The 20455-nt window shown below is 29.6% G+C and overlaps 6 protein-coding genes across 15 annotated transcripts; 4 read left to right on the forward strand and 2 right to left on the reverse strand.

The window, feature by feature from the left end:
- The first annotated feature begins 1801 nt into the window (after positions 1 to 1801).
- Positions 1802 to 3364, forward strand: LOC117606261 (uncharacterized). Of its 2 annotated transcripts, XM_034328543.2 has the most exons (4): positions 1802 to 2364; positions 2432 to 2491; positions 2572 to 3004; positions 3201 to 3363. In XM_034328543.2, the coding sequence occupies exons 1-4, from the start codon at positions 2289 to 2291 to the stop codon at positions 3295 to 3297; spliced, it is 666 nt and encodes a 221-aa protein (XP_034184434.2). In that variant the 5' UTR covers positions 1802 to 2288; the 3' UTR covers positions 3298 to 3363. The 2 variants fall into 2 exon arrangements, with proteins under 2 accessions (XP_034184434.2, XP_034184433.2); XM_034328542.2 differs by having other exon boundaries at positions 2572 to 3364.
- A 205-nt stretch (positions 3365 to 3569) lies between these two features.
- On the forward strand, positions 3570 to 6351 carry LOC117606260 (E3 ubiquitin-protein ligase MARCHF8). 3 transcript variants are annotated; one of them, XM_034328538.2, is made up of 6 exons: positions 3570 to 4117; positions 4431 to 4726; positions 4814 to 4905; positions 4978 to 5158; positions 5249 to 5514; positions 5607 to 6351. In XM_034328538.2, exons 2-6 carry the CDS (start codon positions 4610 to 4612, stop codon positions 5866 to 5868), a joined length of 918 nt encoding a protein of 305 aa, XP_034184429.1. In that variant the 5' UTR covers positions 3570 to 4117; positions 4431 to 4609; the 3' UTR covers positions 5869 to 6351. The 3 variants fall into 3 exon arrangements, with proteins under 3 accessions (XP_034184429.1, XP_034184428.1, XP_034184430.1); XM_034328537.2 differs by having other exon boundaries at positions 3570 to 4006; XM_034328539.2 differs by having other exon boundaries at positions 3607 to 3644.
- Positions 6352 to 7672: 1321 nt separating this feature from the next.
- Hel25E (ATP-dependent RNA helicase 25E) lies at positions 7673 to 11655 on the forward strand. 2 transcript variants are annotated; one of them, XM_034328514.2, is made up of 10 exons: positions 7673 to 7874; positions 8067 to 8287; positions 8522 to 8705; positions 8779 to 8897; positions 10506 to 10637; positions 10752 to 10898; positions 10994 to 11131; positions 11207 to 11324; positions 11398 to 11454; positions 11514 to 11655. In XM_034328514.2, exons 1-9 carry the CDS (start codon positions 7673 to 7675, stop codon positions 11409 to 11411), a joined length of 1275 nt encoding a protein of 424 aa, XP_034184405.1. In that variant the 3' UTR covers positions 11412 to 11454; positions 11514 to 11655. The 2 variants fall into 2 exon arrangements, with proteins under 2 accessions (XP_034184405.1, XP_076544324.1); XM_076688209.1 differs by lacking the exons at positions 11207 to 11324; positions 11398 to 11454; positions 11514 to 11655 and having other exon boundaries at positions 11007 to 11126.
- Positions 10817 to 12895, reverse strand: LOC117606275 (U6 snRNA-associated Sm-like protein LSm4). Its single transcript, XM_034328572.2, has 5 exons — positions 12687 to 12895; positions 12569 to 12610; positions 12389 to 12487; positions 12108 to 12285; positions 10817 to 12034 (listed from the first exon to the last, which is right to left on the reverse strand). Exons 1-5 carry the CDS (start codon positions 12687 to 12689, stop codon positions 11940 to 11942), a joined length of 417 nt encoding a protein of 138 aa, XP_034184463.2. The 5' UTR covers positions 12690 to 12895; the 3' UTR covers positions 10817 to 11939.
- Position 12896: 1 nt separating this feature from the next.
- Positions 12897 to 15329, forward strand: LOC117606255 (methionyl-tRNA formyltransferase, mitochondrial). 2 transcript variants are annotated; one of them, XM_034328527.2, is made up of 7 exons: positions 12897 to 13222; positions 13307 to 13504; positions 13603 to 13725; positions 13916 to 14094; positions 14171 to 14374; positions 14471 to 14547; positions 15100 to 15329. In XM_034328527.2, the coding sequence occupies exons 1-7, from the start codon at positions 13044 to 13046 to the stop codon at positions 15124 to 15126; spliced, it is 987 nt and encodes a 328-aa protein (XP_034184418.2). In that variant the 5' UTR covers positions 12897 to 13043; the 3' UTR covers positions 15127 to 15329. The 2 variants fall into 2 exon arrangements, with proteins under 2 accessions (XP_034184418.2, XP_034184417.2); XM_034328526.2 differs by lacking the exon at positions 15100 to 15329 and having other exon boundaries at positions 14471 to 14757.
- On the reverse strand, positions 14913 to 20267 carry LOC117606216 (PHD finger protein 14). 5 transcript variants are annotated; one of them, XM_034328426.2, is made up of 14 exons: positions 20126 to 20267; positions 19048 to 19209; positions 18738 to 18980; positions 18456 to 18667; positions 18233 to 18387; positions 17895 to 18169; positions 17368 to 17823; positions 17023 to 17311; positions 16690 to 16927; positions 16430 to 16617; positions 16230 to 16368; positions 15864 to 16153; positions 15679 to 15787; positions 14913 to 15067 (listed from the first exon to the last, which is right to left on the reverse strand). In XM_034328426.2, the coding sequence occupies exons 1-14, from the start codon at positions 20166 to 20168 to the stop codon at positions 15047 to 15049; spliced, it is 2820 nt and encodes a 939-aa protein (XP_034184317.1). In that variant the 5' UTR covers positions 20169 to 20267; the 3' UTR covers positions 14913 to 15046. The 5 variants fall into 5 exon arrangements, with proteins under 5 accessions (XP_034184317.1, XP_034184319.1, XP_034184320.1 ...); XM_034328428.2 differs by lacking the exon at positions 20126 to 20267 and adding an exon at positions 19404 to 19692; XM_034328427.2 differs by lacking the exon at positions 14913 to 15067 and adding an exon at positions 15269 to 15415.
- Positions 20268 to 20455: the final 188 nt, after the last annotated feature.

Raw genomic sequence — 20455 nt, forward strand, 5'->3', positions numbered from 1 at the left:
TACTTAAAACACCATGATAAGAATATATTGGTATGTTGCCTAATGAAAAGATTTTAAATGAGCAAACATCAATATTGTTTGTGATAATATAATGAAAGTCAATTCATATACATAGTAATAACTTTGAAAGCTGATTTTTATTTTAAATTCTATTAACAAATAGTTCTAAAAGTGAAAGTGTCCTTAAAAAATGAATAAAATAAAGAAACAATAAGTTGCATTTTTACACGTTTAGTAAGTAGATATTGCATTACATTCATTATAATATATGTATATGTCTATACATACACTTATATAACAATATGATCATGTATAAAGTGCCTACATATCTCTATTATATAATTTTTGTATATAATTCAATTTATATTTGAATGATTATGTATCTCGCAGTGCGTAATTTTAATTAATTTGTGCTCAAAATATTATCGAGGAGTGTTTTATATATAGAACTAGAAGTATTAAAGTTATAAATTGTGTATTTTCTCTACTTTTATACATGTATAAATTTTGGATTTCTTAATTTTCAAATTTTTGAAGCACATATAAATAAACATTACAAAGTATTTATATGTAATAAAGGTCTGGCTATGAATTTTACAAACTATTTGCTTTTAAGAATTAGTAAACGCAATACAGCAATTGTATGGTATTAAGTATATTTAAAAATAACATTAAATAAATTATTGAATAATTTTGTAATATGTATAATAATAGTTTTGAAAAAATATATTCTCTTTATTATGAAATTATCCTTCGGCTGGTCAAGTATATACGTTAATTCTTTATCTTTTCCTTTTTGTAATTTAAATCTCATCGATTTAGGAACAATAAAGAATATCGATAATCGAAACTATCGAAGATCGTTTCAACTTCATACATGAACCAGTGAACTAGTAAATTTCCGAAATTGTTTTGTAAACTGTATACATACTGAATGTGCACTTTGTGTGCTCTGTGATTTCAAAGGAAAGTAATAGTTTAATTATTCCGAGGGATTGATAATATTACGGTTAGTAAAGAATAATTTATAATTAGATTTTAATAATTTCAGTTAACAAAGTTTGAAAAATAGAAACTCAACACGGACTAATATAAAGTGAATAAAGAATTGTAAAATAAATTTTTTTCTTTAACTTATAGAATTTCTGCATACATATTTATATAAATAGACTGGACACGTGTTATATATACAATATACATACACATGTGTGTGTAAATAGACTTTGTGAAAAATAAAATAGAAATAATGCAAAACATGTCAGATCCAATTGATTTCATTGACTTAACAGTAGATTCCCCAAAGGAAAAATATTTAAAATCACGAAACAAAAACGATGAAAATATATCTAATAATAGTACAACAAAATCAAAAAAGTATAAGTCATCTAAACAACAGTTAACTGAACTTTATGATTCTGTGATGTATGTATTAATTTATTATTATATAAAGTATTATTTTACAGTCAAAAAATAAATGTATGTAATTTTTTAATAAATCTTTATAGCGAGATATCAATTGGAAGTACTTACAAAGATGTGGAAGCAATGGAAATCATAGATGTAGATAATATTAAACCATCAAAACAGAATGCAATATGTTATGATTCCACCCAAGGGAATTCGATTATGTTAACTTGTCCGATATGTTTTGAAAAATTATCTTCTAAAATGAAACCAATGTCTACTCGTTGTGGACACATATTTTGTGCACATTGTATAAAGCAGGCATTACGTCTAACTAAAAACTGTCCAACCTGTAAAAGAGCTTGCAAATTCCAATCATGTACCCGTTTATATTTTTAACATTTAGTTTTTAGTTGTGTTTATTTACTTAATCTTCCAATTTTCTATATATATACATGTATGTATCACTATTATTAAACTCAAATTTAAGTGCATAAATTATTTAAATGATAAAAAAAATAGAAAATTATGATATTTTTTGATGAAATTAAAATCCCATTCAGACATAAAGTATTTATTTTTAATTATGTAACATTATTAATTTTAAGTTTCTTCATACTTTATTTCCAGTAATATAAGATTCATTAAGATACATTTAACACGTCGAATGATCAATTTAAATTTTCAGTTGAAATAGTAATTCAAATATATCATTTGAACATGTTTTGCTATAATATACGTTTAGTGTTTACATTTCATTATCACCTTAAAATGCCTTTAAACTGTCCTTAGTGTATTTAGAATATTACAGAAAGTAGTATCTTTTGCATGCTTTTATTAATAAAGTTTTACTATATAATTGCATATTCAATTAAAATTGAAAAATGTTTAAGAAAAAGAAAACACAAGATGATAATAATGCGACATATTTTATTGGAGGTACTGCAGTAGGAATGGCTGGTAAGTGTTATTTTACCTATTATTTCATACTAAATTTATATTATACATTTATCATTTATATTTACAGCTGGCCTGTTACTTGGAAAAGTACTTTCAAGAACATCAATTGTAAGAACTCAAAATTTTGGTAAGTTTCCTTTAACATTTTAAATTAAGTATAAAAGCTTTAAATTATTATTAATTATATTCTTTACTAATTTTGTGTAGAACTTGAAGCTCCTGTCAAAAAAAGTACAAATAAGGATAATAAAGAACAGTCTAAAGAAGATCCAACACCCACAACTTCTTTTGAGGCAATGAATAGTGATTTCGAGAATAATATTAATGATTTAGCTGTACAGAAAAAGTACAACAAAAATCTACAAAAAGTACTTTACAATAATAACAATCGCATGTTACATAATATAAGTGTGGAAGATAATATTGGATATAACTTATCTAGCAAAATCTACTTAGAAGATTGTAAAAAAGAAAAGAAAGATATCATCTGGCAATTTTCTGAATCTAGTAGCGTAAAAAGAGAACCATTCTATGTTGATGAACTAGAATGTAATGCAGAATATGATACAAGAGATAAAGATTATTCAGAAACAACAAATACTAAAAATTCTAGTAATTCAAATAAAAAAAATACATTGAGGCAAGTAACCGTTTATAAAAATATAGAATTATCAGAAACATTTAATAACTTGTCTAATGATTTTTATAATAATAATAATAATACTATTTACGAAAATCTACCAAACATAAAACCTTCTATGATTAATCTGAATATATTACCAAGTTATTTAGTAAATGCTAGTAGTATGGCCACATGTAATGATACATTTTTACAGTTTGAAGATGAAGAAGATGATAAAATTGTTAGTTACAAATCCTTTGATGAATTTAATGAAATTGATGTACTCTCGTCTACGAAACAAAATTATTTAGAAAATTAAATAAATAATTACTACTATAAAATTAAGAATTTATATAAACATAGATATTATTATACTTCTTTGTATCATTAATACTAAAAGAATATGTAAATTGCATAACAATAAAACCAATAAACTGTTTAATGTATGTAATTAAAATGTATGTTCGTTGTTTAAAAACCGTGCTTGTTGTAAACTAAATTCAAACTGAATCCTGTTCATTGGCGTAATAATGTTCAATGCCATTTCTGAATAGAGGATTGGTCAAAGCTATACATACACCACGCCTACATTCTACGTTATGGCGGCGCACCAAAGAAATAAGATACACAGTCTGTTATGAAGGAAGGACTAAGCTATGTAATCAAGTCTATAATTGTGATAATTTGGAATATTAATGTGGTTATTGAAACGTGTTTAAAAAGTGAACAGTGATAAATCGGATACGATATTTCAAATCATTTTAACGTCAAATTGTGAAAGATAATTAATTTACTGCAGTGAATACGACTTTCCTATATTGTGTCATTGACTCGAGTCGAAGTGTCAAAATCGTCCTAACTTGTTTTCTGAAAATCTAATCAAGATATTTACCGAAAATTTGTTTATTAAACATCGTTCAGTTGTTTAAAATGAGATCTAAACAATATATTTCTTGGCTAATCATTGTTATTAAATAGACAATTTTGCTTCTACTATAATTTACACGGAAATGAAAAGATGTATGTGACGCTAATGCTTTGTTTTCTTTTTATCGAAAAATTTTCGTTACAAATCTCACGTTTATTTAGTGATTTTGATCAAATGTATACAGTGCAACATATCTCATCATTGTAAATAATTTTTCTATATTGTTTCTTTCATGCTCATCTGAATTTTGTTAATTTCAATGTCAAGTAGATCAAAATCCATTGTTCAGTTTATTTTAATAATTTAACATTCTTCAAGTTCATTGATTGATTATTAACGAGAAATACATTTTTTATATATTCATTTAATGTTTTATAATTGTGAATACATACGATTGGTATCAATAAACATTCATGTTCTTTATTTTTAGTATATTTATCGTTTGATAATTTTTGTATACCTATAATTTTACATAAATATTTCAATTTTATAATGCTTGATAAAATATAATTTCAGGTTTTTATATGTATATTAAAGGTACATGTTAAATAACATAATGAAAGACTTTTTCATGTAATTACATATTGATTTGCAAAATATGATACCAATGGAACAAAATTACAGAACATTCAGTAAGATGGTGTTTATTTAATGTTGTTTATCATTGATCACATCTTTACTGAGGCCAGAGAGTGATGCCGGTTCATCAGATCAATGTTAATCCGCCTGACTGGCAACCACCTCTGTCACTTGGTCCTTCCAATAATAATAGCCCTGCTGGTGGTGAAGGTTTACCAGAATGGACACCAAGGGTAACTTGATTCATTTTTTTTTTAATTTTCTTCTAAATTAATAATGATATTTCTGAACAGATATTTAATAAAGTATTAATTTTATAGGAATCAACATATGCAACAGTAGTTACCATTATACCAGATCATTGTCATTCATCTGTCAGCACATTGTCTTCAAGCAATCATGATATTTGTAGGTAAGTATAAAATCTTGTATAAAATATTTTATCAATAGCTCATTAAGGATACAGTGAGTATGTGTTTTACAGAATATGTCACTGTGAAGGGGAAGAAGGTGCTCCTCTTTTAGCACCTTGCTACTGCAGTGGCAGTTTACGTTATGTACATCAAGCTTGTCTTCAGCAATGGATAAAAGCTTCGGACACACGTGCTTGTGAATTATGTAAATTCACATTTATTATGCATGCTAAAACAAAGCCATTTTGTGAGGTATAAATTTTGTATAATCATTGTGTATACTTTTTGTATACTAATATAATAAAAAGAAAACAATGTAGAGTAATAAATCATAATTTTCAGTGGGAAAAACTTGAAATGTCTGCTCTAGAAGTTCGCAAATTATGGTGTACAGTTGCTTTCCATGCAGTAGCTGCACTTTGTGTGGCTTGGTCTTTATACGTACTTGTTGAACGATCCGTAGAAGAAGCTCGACGTGGATACGTAGACTGGTCTTTCTGGACTAAACTAATAGTTGTTGTAATTGGTTCTACAGGAGGCTTAGTTTTTATGTACATTCAATGCAAATCGTACATTACACTATGCAGAAAATGGCGAGCATTCAACAGGTAAATAACACATTTAGAAATTATTTCATTTTTTTTTCTTTTTAAATTAAACATAAGTATTTAATTATAACTCAATAAATAACGTTTTTCAGAGTAATATTTATTCAAAATGCTCCTGAGAAAGTGGTGCTTCCTCCCTCACCTACAGATTCTTTGAGAGAAGTAACATTACCTCTAAAGGATCCAACTGCCTCTATGCCTGAGCTCAATCATACTTTATTACCCCGTAACATAGACCCTCCATGTGCCTCGCAGATGGTGAAACCAGATTCTGCCGCGCCTCCTCAAAGGCACGACGCTCAATTGAAACTTTATGTATTTGATAAATTATCCTCATCCGAAGATAACTTGTAATACGATTGGGGTGTAATACAGATGGCTGCTAATTGTGTATTAATAATTAGCAAAACATGTAATGCAAGTATAAACATGTGTCTAGAAGAAAACTATAATTCTAGACTACAATACGATTTCGAAAAATCGAAATTTCTATTTCAAAACTGTCAGATGTCCGCCCTTATGGAGCACATTTATCTGAAATCTAGTACTTCAGTGCTTACATTGACAATGGGATATTTGAAAATGTTTAACCATCAGGCTAAACATTTTCTCTGACAATTGTGTACATAATTATTGTATCTGTGATGTTATTAAATAAACTTTACCATATTTAAACAGTACCGTTCATCTGTGAAATAAGCAGTAGATACAATCTACAGAGTAAACTTTGTGCAGAGAATCTGTTTGGGAAGCTATCAAATCGGAAACCTATTTGTGACCCCGGTTCATAGGATTCCGGAGGAGAGTACTAGGAGATAAGGATGAAAATAAACAAGAACTAATTTTAGGTATTTTATTTAGGTATTCATTTAAAAACAAATGCCAATTTTAATGCGTTTTATCGTCGAACTTGTCTCGAATACCATAAGGCATAAGCGATGGACAGATTCTGTATATACATATATTTACTAATAGTATTATTTTTATTGTTTGCGTAAAGGGTTCGCTTTTTTAGGTAGTAAAGAGTAGTGCCAGGTAGTGCAGGATAATTCTAAAATCACCGTAGAGTGTGCAACAATAGAAGCGTTGGGCGGGGTCGGTATTTCAGATCGTCTGAACGAACTTTCATAAGGTGAGTGATCTATCCTACATCTTATCCATGGTGATACTTAATTTTATACATCCGGTCATTTTTATTGAGACGTAACAAAATTGCAAAACATTATAAATAATTAGTACTAATGTTATCGTTTGTTAATAAAACAATTCATAATGTAATTTTCTGGACAAGTTTATCTAAAATATATTTCGTTTAAAAGTTTTAATATATAAATCTGTATATTCTTTTCGAAGATTAGTTTTAGTTGGCACCACCAGTCTTCCGGAATGTAGTTGCAAGTATACGAATGAGTGAACTGGTGAGCATCATCAAGCATCAGTTAGTTAAAATCCTGTCCTGAGGTAAGTTGTCCGATTGTAATCCACAATTATTTATGTATTAAATATCAATCCATTTAGAGAACGTGTTTAATTGTATTGAAAATAATCTCAAATTTGTTTAATGTTTAGTAGTTTTGTTGTTGGGTACGTTGCATTGCGGAAATATATGACGCAAAAATATTTATCTTAGGATTCTCACATGAAAAACGTGAATCGACTTACAAATTGTAAATTTATATAATTTATGATCATTTATATGTTTGCACATAATTAATATTCACTTGTAAAATAAATCTATAATAGAAATTTCAGTTTTGATCTCTTTTATTATTCTGTAACGCTGATTTTCTTCATTGGTAACTATATAATATAGCGTCGCTAAAATGGCGGTTACATTACGAGCATAGGCTCGAAAAAATCGTTATCGCAAGCAAACGAGAAATTCAATAAATGTTGTATTTTCCGCTATTAATAAAAATAACTTTTCCTTTTACTTGTATTTGCTATTGAAATAAAAATAAAAATCTTGAAAGAAGGTACAAAGTTATTAAACGTAAAATATATATATATATGTTAATTTAATTTTATCCAAAGACGAAAGTGAAGTGTAAATTTGATTACAAATTATAGCATTTATTAATGTATTTTATATATCTATACATATTTATTTAGTATTTCTAAAATTTCAGCAATAATCCAAGATCATATCGGTATAAGAATGGCGGACAATGATGATCTTTTGGATTATGAAGATGAGGAACAAACCGAACAAGTAGTTGATGGAAGCGGGGACATACCTGCTAAGAAAGAAGTTAAGGGGACATATGTATCTATTCACAGTAGTGGATTTAGGGATTTTCTTCTGAAACCTGAAATATTACGTGCAATTGTTGACTGTGGTTTTGAACATCCTTCTGAAGGTAATATTATTAATTAATTAAATGCTGCAAGTACATGAAATATTTGTACCAACTATGATGATAACAGATAGGGACAACTGATTGTACATGACTGATAATCAAGTGATTTATCACCACTGATATGCTTATTATGTAAACTGTTTTTAAATCCAATATAAAATATATTGAATAACTCAAAAGTATTATTTACAGTACAGCATGAATGTATTCCTCAAGCAGTGCTTGGCATGGATATATTATGTCAAGCAAAATCTGGTATGGGAAAAACAGCTGTATTTGTATTAGCAACACTGCAACAATTAGAGTTAACTGAAAATCAAGTTTATGTTCTTGTAATGTGCCACACGCGAGAACTTGCTTTTCAAATCAGCAAGGAATATGAAAGATTTAGCAAGTACATGCCTCATGTAAAGGTAAATTATATAAGAATAACATTTTTTTCTGATCTATTGCTTTATAATAATTTTTGGAAATCAATTAAATTTGCGTTAAACAATCTTCATATGATGATTAATTATCTTACTAAATAATGGTGACATTCATTATACTACCACCCAACGCTGATGAAGATTCTATTATCGTTTATTAATAAAATTTATATAAAAAATAGTATTTCTTATATTCTATAATGTGCTGAAATATAACAGGTTGGAGTATTCTTTGGTGGCTTGCCAATTCAAAAAGACGAAGAAGTATTAAAGAACACATGCCCTCATATTGTTGTGGGTACACCAGGTCGTATCCTCGCTCTCGTACGAAATAAAAAATTGAACCTAAAGCATTTGAAACACTTTATTCTTGACGAGTGTGATAAAATGCTTGAATTGTTAGGTAAGTGTATAATGTTTTACATATGTATATGTATATAAATTTTTATAATATAAATTGTTAAATTTGTTTATAGACATGCGTAGAGATGTACAGGAAATATTTAGAAGCACTCCACACGGCAAGCAAGTCATGATGTTCAGCGCTACATTGTCCAAGGAGATACGTCCTGTCTGCAAAAAATTTATGCAAGATGTAATTAACCAATCTTCCTCTTCACTTCGAACTTCGATTGCTCCTACTTCGTTGGCCCTGTATTCATACCCAGGACAAAGCTCAGACCATACTCTAAATATTGTTGACGGCGCACCCGCGGGTTAGGCTAGTTAGACAACACTTTGAAGAAGTGACACAGAATTCAATAATGAAAAAAGCCCCTCGATGTCTTTGGATTTCGATCGAATATCAAATTCGACAACTTGAACGTAAATCGAGTTTGCTGCTCCAAAGTTTTCCTCCATATTGCCGGATGACCGGATATCTACTCATAAAAAGAAACGAAATCTTCGTTTAAAGTCGTTTCTCAGATTAATCAAGATGACGTTGGTGATACTTAAAAAAAAAAATTTTATTTAGTTTTGATCTTCAATGTTCAAATCTTTTAATTGTCTGCTGCATATTGAAGGTTCAAAGAAACGTTCGGTATAAATATTACACAAATGTTGGGAAACGTCATATCTTGGGACGGGTTGGGTGGAAAGAATTTGTGCAATTTATATGGGCAATGATATTGAGGCAGGTGCAAGGGACGGGTAGAGTTTTAAACGAGTTAGAGCAGCATTTGGGAGCACGTGTTTCAATTGGGTGGGGGGCTGCGAAGACTTCAAGACAACCTGAAGACAGAAGAACGCAAGAAAGAAGATGCAAGAGGATATGTGGGATATTGGGGTTAGATAGGATCGAGCAATGACGATATTGCTGCAATTAAATGTGGCATATGTAGAGAATTTATTCGCGTTCGTCTTATCTGTTATTGAAACAACACATTTTGATATTTTGAAAATGGCTAATGGAGGTCAATTAAGTAGGAGTGAAATTGGACAGCAATGGAACTGTTGTACACATATTTCGATCGTGGCTGTCTCTATATGTGAAAAGAAAGAGCATAAATCAATTTGTGTATCACGAGATAATTAAGTCGCGGTGTTAGAGAATCCCAGAAATACCACCAATAATTGAGACCAATTCTGGGCATATTCTGAATGTACCAGAATTTGGGAGAAGATATTTGGCATCGAGTGGCCAGCGGATATGTGACAGAACATTCATGGGGGTGCGCCATCTTAGTTCTGTTGGGGTGACTGCTGAGTTTTCGTTGTTGGCACTACCCAGAGATGGAAGTCGCCGGACCGTATGTAACCTGTATGACTAATCCGATCGACAAATAAGTGCAAAAAATGAGAGCTCAAGCGGAAAGTTCTTTAAACCATCTAATGCATTTTAGTTATAGTTACTTGACATGAAACTGTCGTTATCAAGGAAGCAGGAGAAATTAGGAAATTTATAAAAAGAAATACTCTACACCTTCGCATCATTGGTTTCATTTTTTATTTATATATATATATATATATTTTTTTTTTCTTTTCTTTTTTTTTTTTAATTTTGGTTTATTCGTTTCATGCCTCAAAATTATTTATTTTCTGATAACATTTGTCTGTATCCAATTATCAATTACATTTACAAGAACTTCAACTGGTATTGAAGTTTCGTTTGAAACGGCATTTATATAGAGTCTAAAATTTAAAAGGTTTAATTACTGTTAGGGTAAAATAGATAATCCTGTAAAAACAATTCTTTGCGCAGCCCATGGAAGTCTATGTGGACGATGAAGCGAAGCTCACATTACATGGTCTACAACAGCATTATGTGAAACTCAAAGAAAATGAAAAGAACAAGAAGCTATTTGAATTACTTGATGTTCTTGAATTTAATCAGGTTTGCCTAGAGAGATATAGATTACACTATATTATTATTACATTTTCATTTGAAAATTTCAATAATATATTTAGCTACTGCAATTTTCTCCTTTATGTTATATTATTTCTATAGGTTGTTATCTTTGTAAAATCTGTACAAAGGTGTATGGCTTTGGCACAACTATTGACCGAACAAAATTTTCCCGCCATTGGTATTCATAGAGGAATGACTCAAGAAGAACGATTATCGAGATACCAGCAGTTCAAAGATTTTCAAAAAGTAAATATATTAAATATATCGTTCTATTTGATATTAGTGGTAATTTAAACATAACAGATTATACGGATTCGAAAATAAGTAATTGATAATTTCAGAGAATTCTTGTAGCTACAAATTTGTTCGGACGTGGCATGGATATCGAACGTGTAAATATAGTATTCAATTATGATATGCCAGAAGATTCGGACACATACTTGCATCGTGTAGCTAGAGCTGGTCGTTTTGGTACTAAGGTTAATATAAATATTTTATAATTTGTCTTCCTTCATACGTACATTATTTTATTAACATTTTATTCCTGTTTACAGGGTCTTGCAATTACATTAGTCAGTGATGAAAGTGACGCTAAAATATTAAATGACGTACAAGAACGATTTGATGTTAATATCACAGAATTACCGGATGAAATAGATTTAGCTTCATATAGTAAGTGCATTGTATACAGTTTTAAAGTAAAAGTAATTAAAATGTTGAAAATAACAAATTTTCTGTATTACAGTTGAAGGACGATAAATATAATTCCATTTTCAAAACATAAGTTATGAATTTCATTCAAGTAAGTATGATTAAGTTGTTAATTTTCTATTATAGATTTACTGAATATGTTTTTTACAGGTACACAAACTGTAACACTCCACTTATCATTGTGCATCCGCATTAAATATAAGTCATATTTTGTATAAATTTACACAACTTCTTTTCCATTGATCTGACAAACTTCAAAAATAAGTGACGTAATCGAATTATTATAGCTGAATTATTATTCTTTTAATAAATAATTCATGTTATCACTGTATAATAATATTTAATTTTTACTCCACGTTTAGTCGCTAAAACTGGTGTGTATAAATAGCATTAAGAAATTAGATTTTACGCGTGTCTTCTCTTTTATGTAAATGAAATAAATATTTTTTCTTTTATAAATAATAACCAATACTTTTATACTAAATGTTGTACTACTAAAAGAAATTTCATTAATCAAGTAAAATGAGATAAAAATCATAGGACTATATTAAACTTAATTTACAACGAAATTTCAAGTTATTTAGTCCTTGTTTTATTTTGTAATTTATTTCCACCTTGATTTCCGCCACGACCAAGAGATGCAGAACCCCTTCCACCACGACCAAAGGTACCTACAAAAAGTGTATTTTATTTACATACATAAATGTTATATTAGTAATGTAAGAACTGAATGTATCATTGTACCTCTTCCAGTACCCCGACCTCTTTGGTTTTGCCCTCTGCCTTTCATTTCTCCGCGTCCTCTGGATTTCATCTGTACATCTTCCTTCACCATATCTATAACTTCATCAGGAATGCGTAAGTATTTGATTGTGCTACCCCGAATATAACATTCTGGCATTCTCCAAAATTTATCTCCATCCTAAGGAACACGTTGAATGACTATATTACTAATCCGAAGGTTATTTATTTTTATATTAATAAAATGAAAAACTTTAATTTTAAGTAACTTATTATTACCGTACCCTAGATGTGCATATAACCTCTCTGAGATTTATATTCATCCAACTATCACAGCTCACTAAGTGTCCATTATATGTTTCACCATTTTTTAATTCAACTAGCTGTAAAACGTAACGTTAAAGTATTTAAATGTTAACTAATATATATATATATATAAAAAAATGTTTTGTTTCAGAACATACCATAGGATGATTTTGTGCTGTTCTCAACAATGATAAAGGTAACTGAAAAAATGAAAGTATGTAATAGAACGTAACTGGAATACTGATATATGTTTTTCTTAATTAATATTAGACTTACCATTTTTCACCTCTTTATTACATGTATTTCACAATAAACATCAACAAACTGTTCGAAATAACGTCTATGAAAATAATCAGTGTGACCAGCGTCACGATATTTGGGAATACTAGGAGAGACATGAAAAAACGTGTAACGTCCTGAAATATCTCATTTTGTCCCCATCACTAGGAAATGGTGCTCACTAAACTATATTGAGTGTATGTACTCAATGACTTATCCATATTTAACAGTCGTTGCACACCTTACATGTGTTAATCATGGGTTCCAAAACATAACCATGGATTTAAAATAAAATAATTAAACTATGATACTATAATTTTTTAACTGTACAGCATATGATATGGCATAATCATTATGTATATTAAAAAGTTAAACAGAATACTTCTGTCATCTTTTAAAGGAAAGATACATAACAAGATTGATACCGATATCCGAAGATCACATACATTACCTCAGAAAGGTCCATGGAAAGTATTATTTTTTGGCACAGATGAGTTTGCAGTTGAAAGTTTAAAAACGTTACATAAAATATAGTAAGCTTTTTCTTACAGCATTATATACATTTTATACACTTTTCATATGTGGTATTATAAAAAAAATATATATGTTACATATAGTGAAACAAAAGTTTTGCAACGATTGGAGGTTGTTACTGTTGCTAATGCAAAAGAAAATGCTGTAACTAAATATGCAAAAGAGAACAGAATCACTTTGAATAAATGGCCAACTGAAGAAAGCATTTCTGATTTTCATATTGGAGTAGTTGTTTCATTTGGTCATTTGATTCCATCTAAAATTATAAATTCATTTCCATTGTAAGTTATTTTTCTAAGGTAATATTAATTTTTCACTGGTTTATATAGTAAAGTAGTATTTTTTGTTTAGATTAATTTATATTTATTAATATTTTTAGAGGTATGTTAAATGTACATGGTAGTTTATTACCACGATGGAGAGGAGCAGCACCATTACCTTATACGCTAATGAATGGAGAATTACAAACAGGAATTACAATAATGAAGATAATGCCAAAAAAGTAGAGATTATTGTAATTTTTTCACAAATATAATTTTTTGCCTGTTTGTATACTTTGAGAAGATCTAAATCTGTATATAAATTCATGTTAGCTCAAGAATAAAGTTAATAATGCTCCTCAAAATATACAAACAGAGATGAAAACATTTTAATATATACGTTATAATATTTAAAAAATTAAATTACTTAAGATTTGATACAGGGCCAATAGTACTACAAAGGCAAGTAAATATTAGCGAAGATGAAACCTTGCCAGAATTAACTTCCAAACTAGCCAAAATTGGTGCAAATCTTCTAGGAGAAACATTTGATAATTTACCAGAGTTAATACAGTCTGCAAAACCTCAAGATGAAAAAAATGTAACATATGGTAAATACTGTTATAGAATTTATAAGTTATTTATCTGATAGTAAATATGCAGCAAACTTCCAATCCGTATTTTCAGCGCCCAAAATAACACCAAAAATATCTATAATCAACTGGAACGAAATGTCTGCAAAACGTATTTACGATTTACACCGTGCCCTTTTAGGATTATATCCTTTAACTGCATTCTTTCAGGATTTGAAAATAAGATTATTAGATGTTCAGAAAATAGAAGCTACCTCACTTGGTACACTGATCACTAAACTCGAAGGAGAAATGCCAGGTAAAAGTACTATTTTGTATTTTGTGCTTATAGCAAAATAATGAAAAATAAATATTAAAGTTTTATTTATTGATTTAAAAAACTTCATATTTTTAGGAACTGTAGTTTATGATAAGAAAAAAGATGCATTAATTGTAAAATGCAAAGATGAAAGTTTTATTGCTGTAAAAAAGGTAATTATTGAAGGTAAACGTTGTATAAGTGCTAACGACTTCCGTAACGGTTTTATAGCTGCTAAACGTAAAAAGAAAGAATGTTTTTCTTGAATTAGGTCTCTCAAAAATGAATATTAAATTATATAAAAATGCATTTAATGAATTACTTGATAAATAAATTAAAAATGATTCGTTTTAAGTTACAGTTTATCGGAAAATTAAGATGAATTTTAAATGTACATAATTGTTTAAAAATTTTTCTTACCTTTATGAATATATACAATGCATATCTTTGTATATGAACAAAATATAGAAATTGTGTAAAATTAAGCAGAGAAAAAGTTAATTGAAAATAAATACTAAAAAAATTTCAGTATGTATTTTCAAAAGACTTTTTTTGTAGTTAAAGGAAGAAGTTTGTCTGTATTCCGTATATTTTACAAAAAACATAATGACATTTAATGTCTTAATTCATTTAAACGTAGAATTATAGCTGCAGACATAAAATTTGTTGATATTAAGTCTCAGATTCAGAGGCCTGAAATGAAAGAAATATTTTTACTATTACAGATTCTTTCTTTTATTGAATTATGTTAGCTTCAATATATATTCCTAGTGACAATTTTTAGATCAAAGGTAAAAGTTATCCATAAATAAGTTTTAGTCTAATTTGTTGCTTTGGCTGCTTCAAAATTATACGAAGTGTAGATGTATTTTCCATCTTTTATGAAGAATTGTTCCCATTTTCTTATAAAAGTGAGATTTAAAAGTTTTTTTTTTTTTTTATTATTTTTTTTTTTCGTATTAATAACTAATTGCCATTCAGTATTTCGTAAATGGAACGTTGTATTCGATTATTTAATAAATAAAGATGGCACAGCTTTTACTGAAAATAATTAGTTAACGTTAGCAACTAGTTATTAATAAGACTGTTTGTTCTATATATTTAAAATCATTGAACAAAATTTGATTTACACGTATTTAACATTAAAGTACTTTATATTTTGTCACATATTCTAATTCTCATATAAATTAATACTTGGTATCTTTATTACTTTTTTTTTACTTTGACTAAATAAAAAGTACCTTAACAATAAATTTTGGGTCCAGATTGCAATAAACGTTGAAAATGAAAATTGATTAACTTACACTAGGATCGCAGTCTGCACAATGCCAAGAATAGCCTCTTCTTTTGGGAGATTTTTTAACTGGTGGATCAAGACAGGTGAAGTGGTAGCATTTTTTACATTCGTCACACCTAAAATAAAAAAATTTTTTAAAACATACATTTAGATTATGCGTGGCATATTAATAACATATTCGTATCAACTAACATGACAAGATTTTGACTGGTACCAGGCATATCACAGACATTACAATGCGTTAAAAGATCTGTATCTTTTCCTTTTTTTCCATTTCCTGTAGATGTTCTACTATTTGTACTATTAGTAGATACATTTGCTGTTGCGGATGCGGTATTAGAAACTAAAGGTGGGGCAAGTGGAGGTGGCAATTTTGGGGGTGGTGGTGGCGATGTAATTTCAGTGCTAGTAGACGTGGCGATAAACATTTGTGGGCTTGATTCAGACGCTACGTCCCCTTCCGGTCTTGGAATTGGTTTTATCTGTGACATAGAAATTCTAAGTTTAAATCATAAAAATCTTCAGATATATACTAATTATTTATAGATAGTTGTATACCTTTATTGTAATTCTTCTGTGGATTTCTGGCTGACTTTGACCTTCTGGATTTTCCACATCGAGACTTTTCCTCTTATGCTTTCGTTTTCTTTGCTTTACTCCCGTGATTGGGTCAGGAGTATATCTTTTATGCTTCTCTCTAATGAAACAATATCAAATTCTATATTCCATATATTTATTTAATAAAACACCTTACAAACCTTCTTCTTTTCTTTGCACTCCTCTGTGAAACAGACTCTGTACCATCCGCCGAAGCTACCATATATTCAGGTGAACCTTCCCGTGTCGGTATTGCTACATTATTAACAGATTGCTGATTGTACACTAAATCATTTGAATGAATGGATGCTGAAGATGGAGGTTGTGGCCCAACTGGTTTTATAGTCACCTATACAGAAGATAGTTTGTTAAAAATAATAGTACTGCATTATTATAATCGTACGAGAACAATAGTAGTTACTTTTGGTGTTGTTGGTGTATCAGATGCTGTGGTATTTGTCACGTTACTAAGATTAGCAGAAGAATTTTTTGATGTGCTAGGCGTTGTTGGCGTTGTAGGCATTTGCACTTCCTGCGGTGGTGTCGGTGTTAACGTTAAATTTGAATCATCTTTGCAATGTCTTAATTTACGTGGTGCCGATGTATCAACGCGTTCAACGTCTGATCCCGATGATTCCTTGTCACACTCAGAACATTGCCTATATTATAAAAATAAAGATTATTTAAAATGTTATACATATAATACGTTTTAAATATAATTAATAATATACACACATGATAATAATGCACATACCATCCCATAAGTTTTGTTTTTTTAGGCATACGAGATAAAGGTGGACTAAGACAAGATAAATGATAGTGAAGATGACATGTATCACATTTTGCAAGTAAGTGTTGATTCGTGGATCTTCTACATATCCCGCATTGATGTCGCAATGTCAATTCACTTTTGTGGTTTTGATCTTGAGCTTGACTGCTCAACACTCTACCTTCGCGTATTCCTTCGACTCCTTTACCAACCGGTAAAGGAAAACCAACCCCCATTTTCAAAGCAGCTGCAGTAGGTACACCTAAACCTGTACCTATTTGAAAAACCATGATACATTTGTACATATTAAACACACGAGATTTAACTTACCTAGTGTTGGTGCTATTCTTGGTTTAGCCAAATCAGTTATTTGTGGTAAAGGTTTCACATAACCGCTATTTTGAAGCAGCAGATGATACATTTCTATTTTTTCCTTTAACGTTACATTCACGCGAATTTGTTCTTCGTTATCTTTCATTACTTCGTCATATTTTCTATCTAACCTTTGTTGTTCGTTCAGTAGTTGAGAATTAATATCAAGAAGTTCTTGCAGTCGTCTTTTCATAGACGTTACTCGTAAATTTCGGTCTAAATAATAGCCGATAAATTCCACACTAAAAGCAGGCGGAATGTGCCATTTCTTTCTCACGTCGACTAAAGCTACAAGTTGTGCTTCTTGCGCTTCTAATGCAGCTGTATCAACTCCCATGAGTTCTGCCTTTCTTGCTAACTGTCGACATGCAGAAGCAGATGTTGTTAACAACCGAGGCATTTTTTGAGTTGGTACTAAAAATAATATAAATATTTTACATAATACCTAGTTTCATTTTTATAAACATTTGTAATAATTAACTTACCCCATGGTGGTGGCCTAGATGCTTTATGAGCTAAATATTTATGTCTATGTTTCGCTAATTTTCTTTGTATTCTACGTTGTTCTTCAGTATCTAAATGATTAGGTTGTTTTAACAACTGTTGACGGTACTGGGCTCGTAATTGTAGCGCTAACCAATTACGCCTACGTCTACGAACAAGAGTTTTGTCGGAATGAAGTTTACAGTGTGCATAAAATGGATCAGCTTGGTCAACTTCTTCGCTATGGGCTTCAGACAATAAACCTTCTCTTTGTGCACTAAAAAAGAACATGCGATTATATTGACTATTTAGGAAGCTTTGAATTCTTTTATTTACTTACCAGGTAACATGAAAATATGTGTGACACATTCCTGCATCGCATTCTATGCATACACCGGTACGAGCAAAAGACGCATCCTCGCACAAAGAACACTGTTTTGCTCCCCATTTACTATATGCCATTTCAAAGAGCGTCACACTCGATAAACGATCAACCTAAAATAAGCACGTATATTTTAAGATATTCTCAATTTACAGATAATAAACATTAAAAGCTTACATACTTCTCCAAAAGCAACACCAGGTACATAAAGTGCACATACTAAATGAACCCATTTGCCTACATCAGTCTCCTTAAAAATTCCACCTTTATTAGGGCAAAGCTCACAGGAAGGATCTTCAATGCCTGCGCTACAAGCTTCACAAAACCATGGTGCTGATTGACACAAAGAATCAGTACTTGAAAAACTTTCTACATCAGATACACCGTAACATCCTAAAATAAATTTCATTATAAAATAATGAAATATTAACCAAGTAGTGGATTATATCGTATAAATTGTTACCTTCATGTACACTAACACCACATCCATCACATTCAACAATTTCGTTAACATCATCACTTCTGTCTCCAAGGCAACCACAACAAATTAACATTTTATTTAATTTATCTTCAAGCGAACCTCCTTTTAGTGCCTGTTGTCTAGCTTGTTCAATTACATCCCCCACAGTTAAGCTAGGATTTTCTCTCTTATTTAACAATGGATCCTCTAAGGAGTCATCAGATTCATCCGATGCATCTTCTTCCTCTTTCATATACAGAAATAATTTGTTTTAAAATAACATTGCGTTTAATGTTAACGTCATATAGTGTACCTTTTCCAATATCATTAGAATCCACTGAGTCATCATCAGATTCTTCACAATGATCCTCAATTCTGAAATCACTGTCATCAGAACTTTCACCTAAATCAAAGTCAAGCAAAGATGGTGCTGATCCAACAGGCTTTACTCTCCTCTTTTTTGGATCCCTTTCAACTAACAAACACATTCTTTGTTACACACTTTCACATATATACATATATATATACATAATTATTACAAAGAATATACACGAGAGTGAAATATTTTCTAATCAACAGTATACTTATTTAAAGAAATATACACTTGCTAAATTGTACAAAAAACTAATTTTAGGTTACATGAGTGTTTAATTCATAATACATACGTACAAATGCTACTCATATTACACTTAGAATGACACTTTTACTTAGACTCTATTTATCGTACTTTTTAATGTCCACAACCTTAATAATTCTTTTACTTATTCTGACATATCGTGTAACACGCTATGTATATAGTTTTTAAATATCTCCCACTACTCGTTGCACTCGTCAAATCGTCGCCATGAAATATTGACATATAACATAGGTACTACTTACATGTATATAATATACGACGCCGATTTTGCATATTAGCTCCATTTTTTATGTATTGTCTTTGTTACATTTCATATTTTAACTAAATAATTGTTAAAGTGATATTTTTAAAATCAAATATTCTTAACATTGTTAGTACTATTTTCAAAATTTTGTAAAAACATTTACATATCCAATTTATATCCAATATATATTTTTTTTAAATTGAAATATATTTGTTAATAAAAGTTCATCTTTATTTTTGTTGTAATTAGTTATATTTTTTATGATTTAAACATATGAATGGAATGTAAATTTATTTTACATAGTATATATATGTAAGTACATACATATAACTAAATCATATTCTATATATATATATATAGTATAAATATTTATATTTACTTATATTACCTGCTTTTCAAAAAGCTTAAACACTAGCAATATTGAAACATTGTTTATATAGGTGCTATACTATTGTCTTTGACTTTCAGTAAAATATTTCATTCTTTATCCAAAGGATAACTTCAACTTACTCATTGTTTTGTATAAAAATCCTACGTCGTCCTCCTGAGACATTCCTGGTAGAAATTTTCTCCAATATAATAATATAAAAACCTCTAATGTTTTTTTCTTAATTTATTGCCTTTAGCATGCAAAAATTAAAAGAAATATATTATATATGATAAAATTATCATGTCCTTTATAATATACATGTTGTTTTGTACCAATATTTATAAGATTTCAGTCAGCAAATTGCTCAATATTAGGAGAAGGTAGAAGAAACTTCCTTCAACAATATTATCCTTCTGACGCTGTCGTGTATCTGCTGGAGTCAGTAGTATTTCGCCATATTGAATCTTGAA

The sequence above is a fragment of the Osmia lignaria genome, chromosome 1, assembly GCF_051020975.1.
Source record: "Osmia lignaria lignaria isolate PbOS001 chromosome 1, iyOsmLign1, whole genome shotgun sequence".
In the NCBI taxonomy this organism is placed as follows: Eukaryota; Metazoa; Arthropoda; class Insecta; order Hymenoptera; family Megachilidae; genus Osmia; species Osmia lignaria.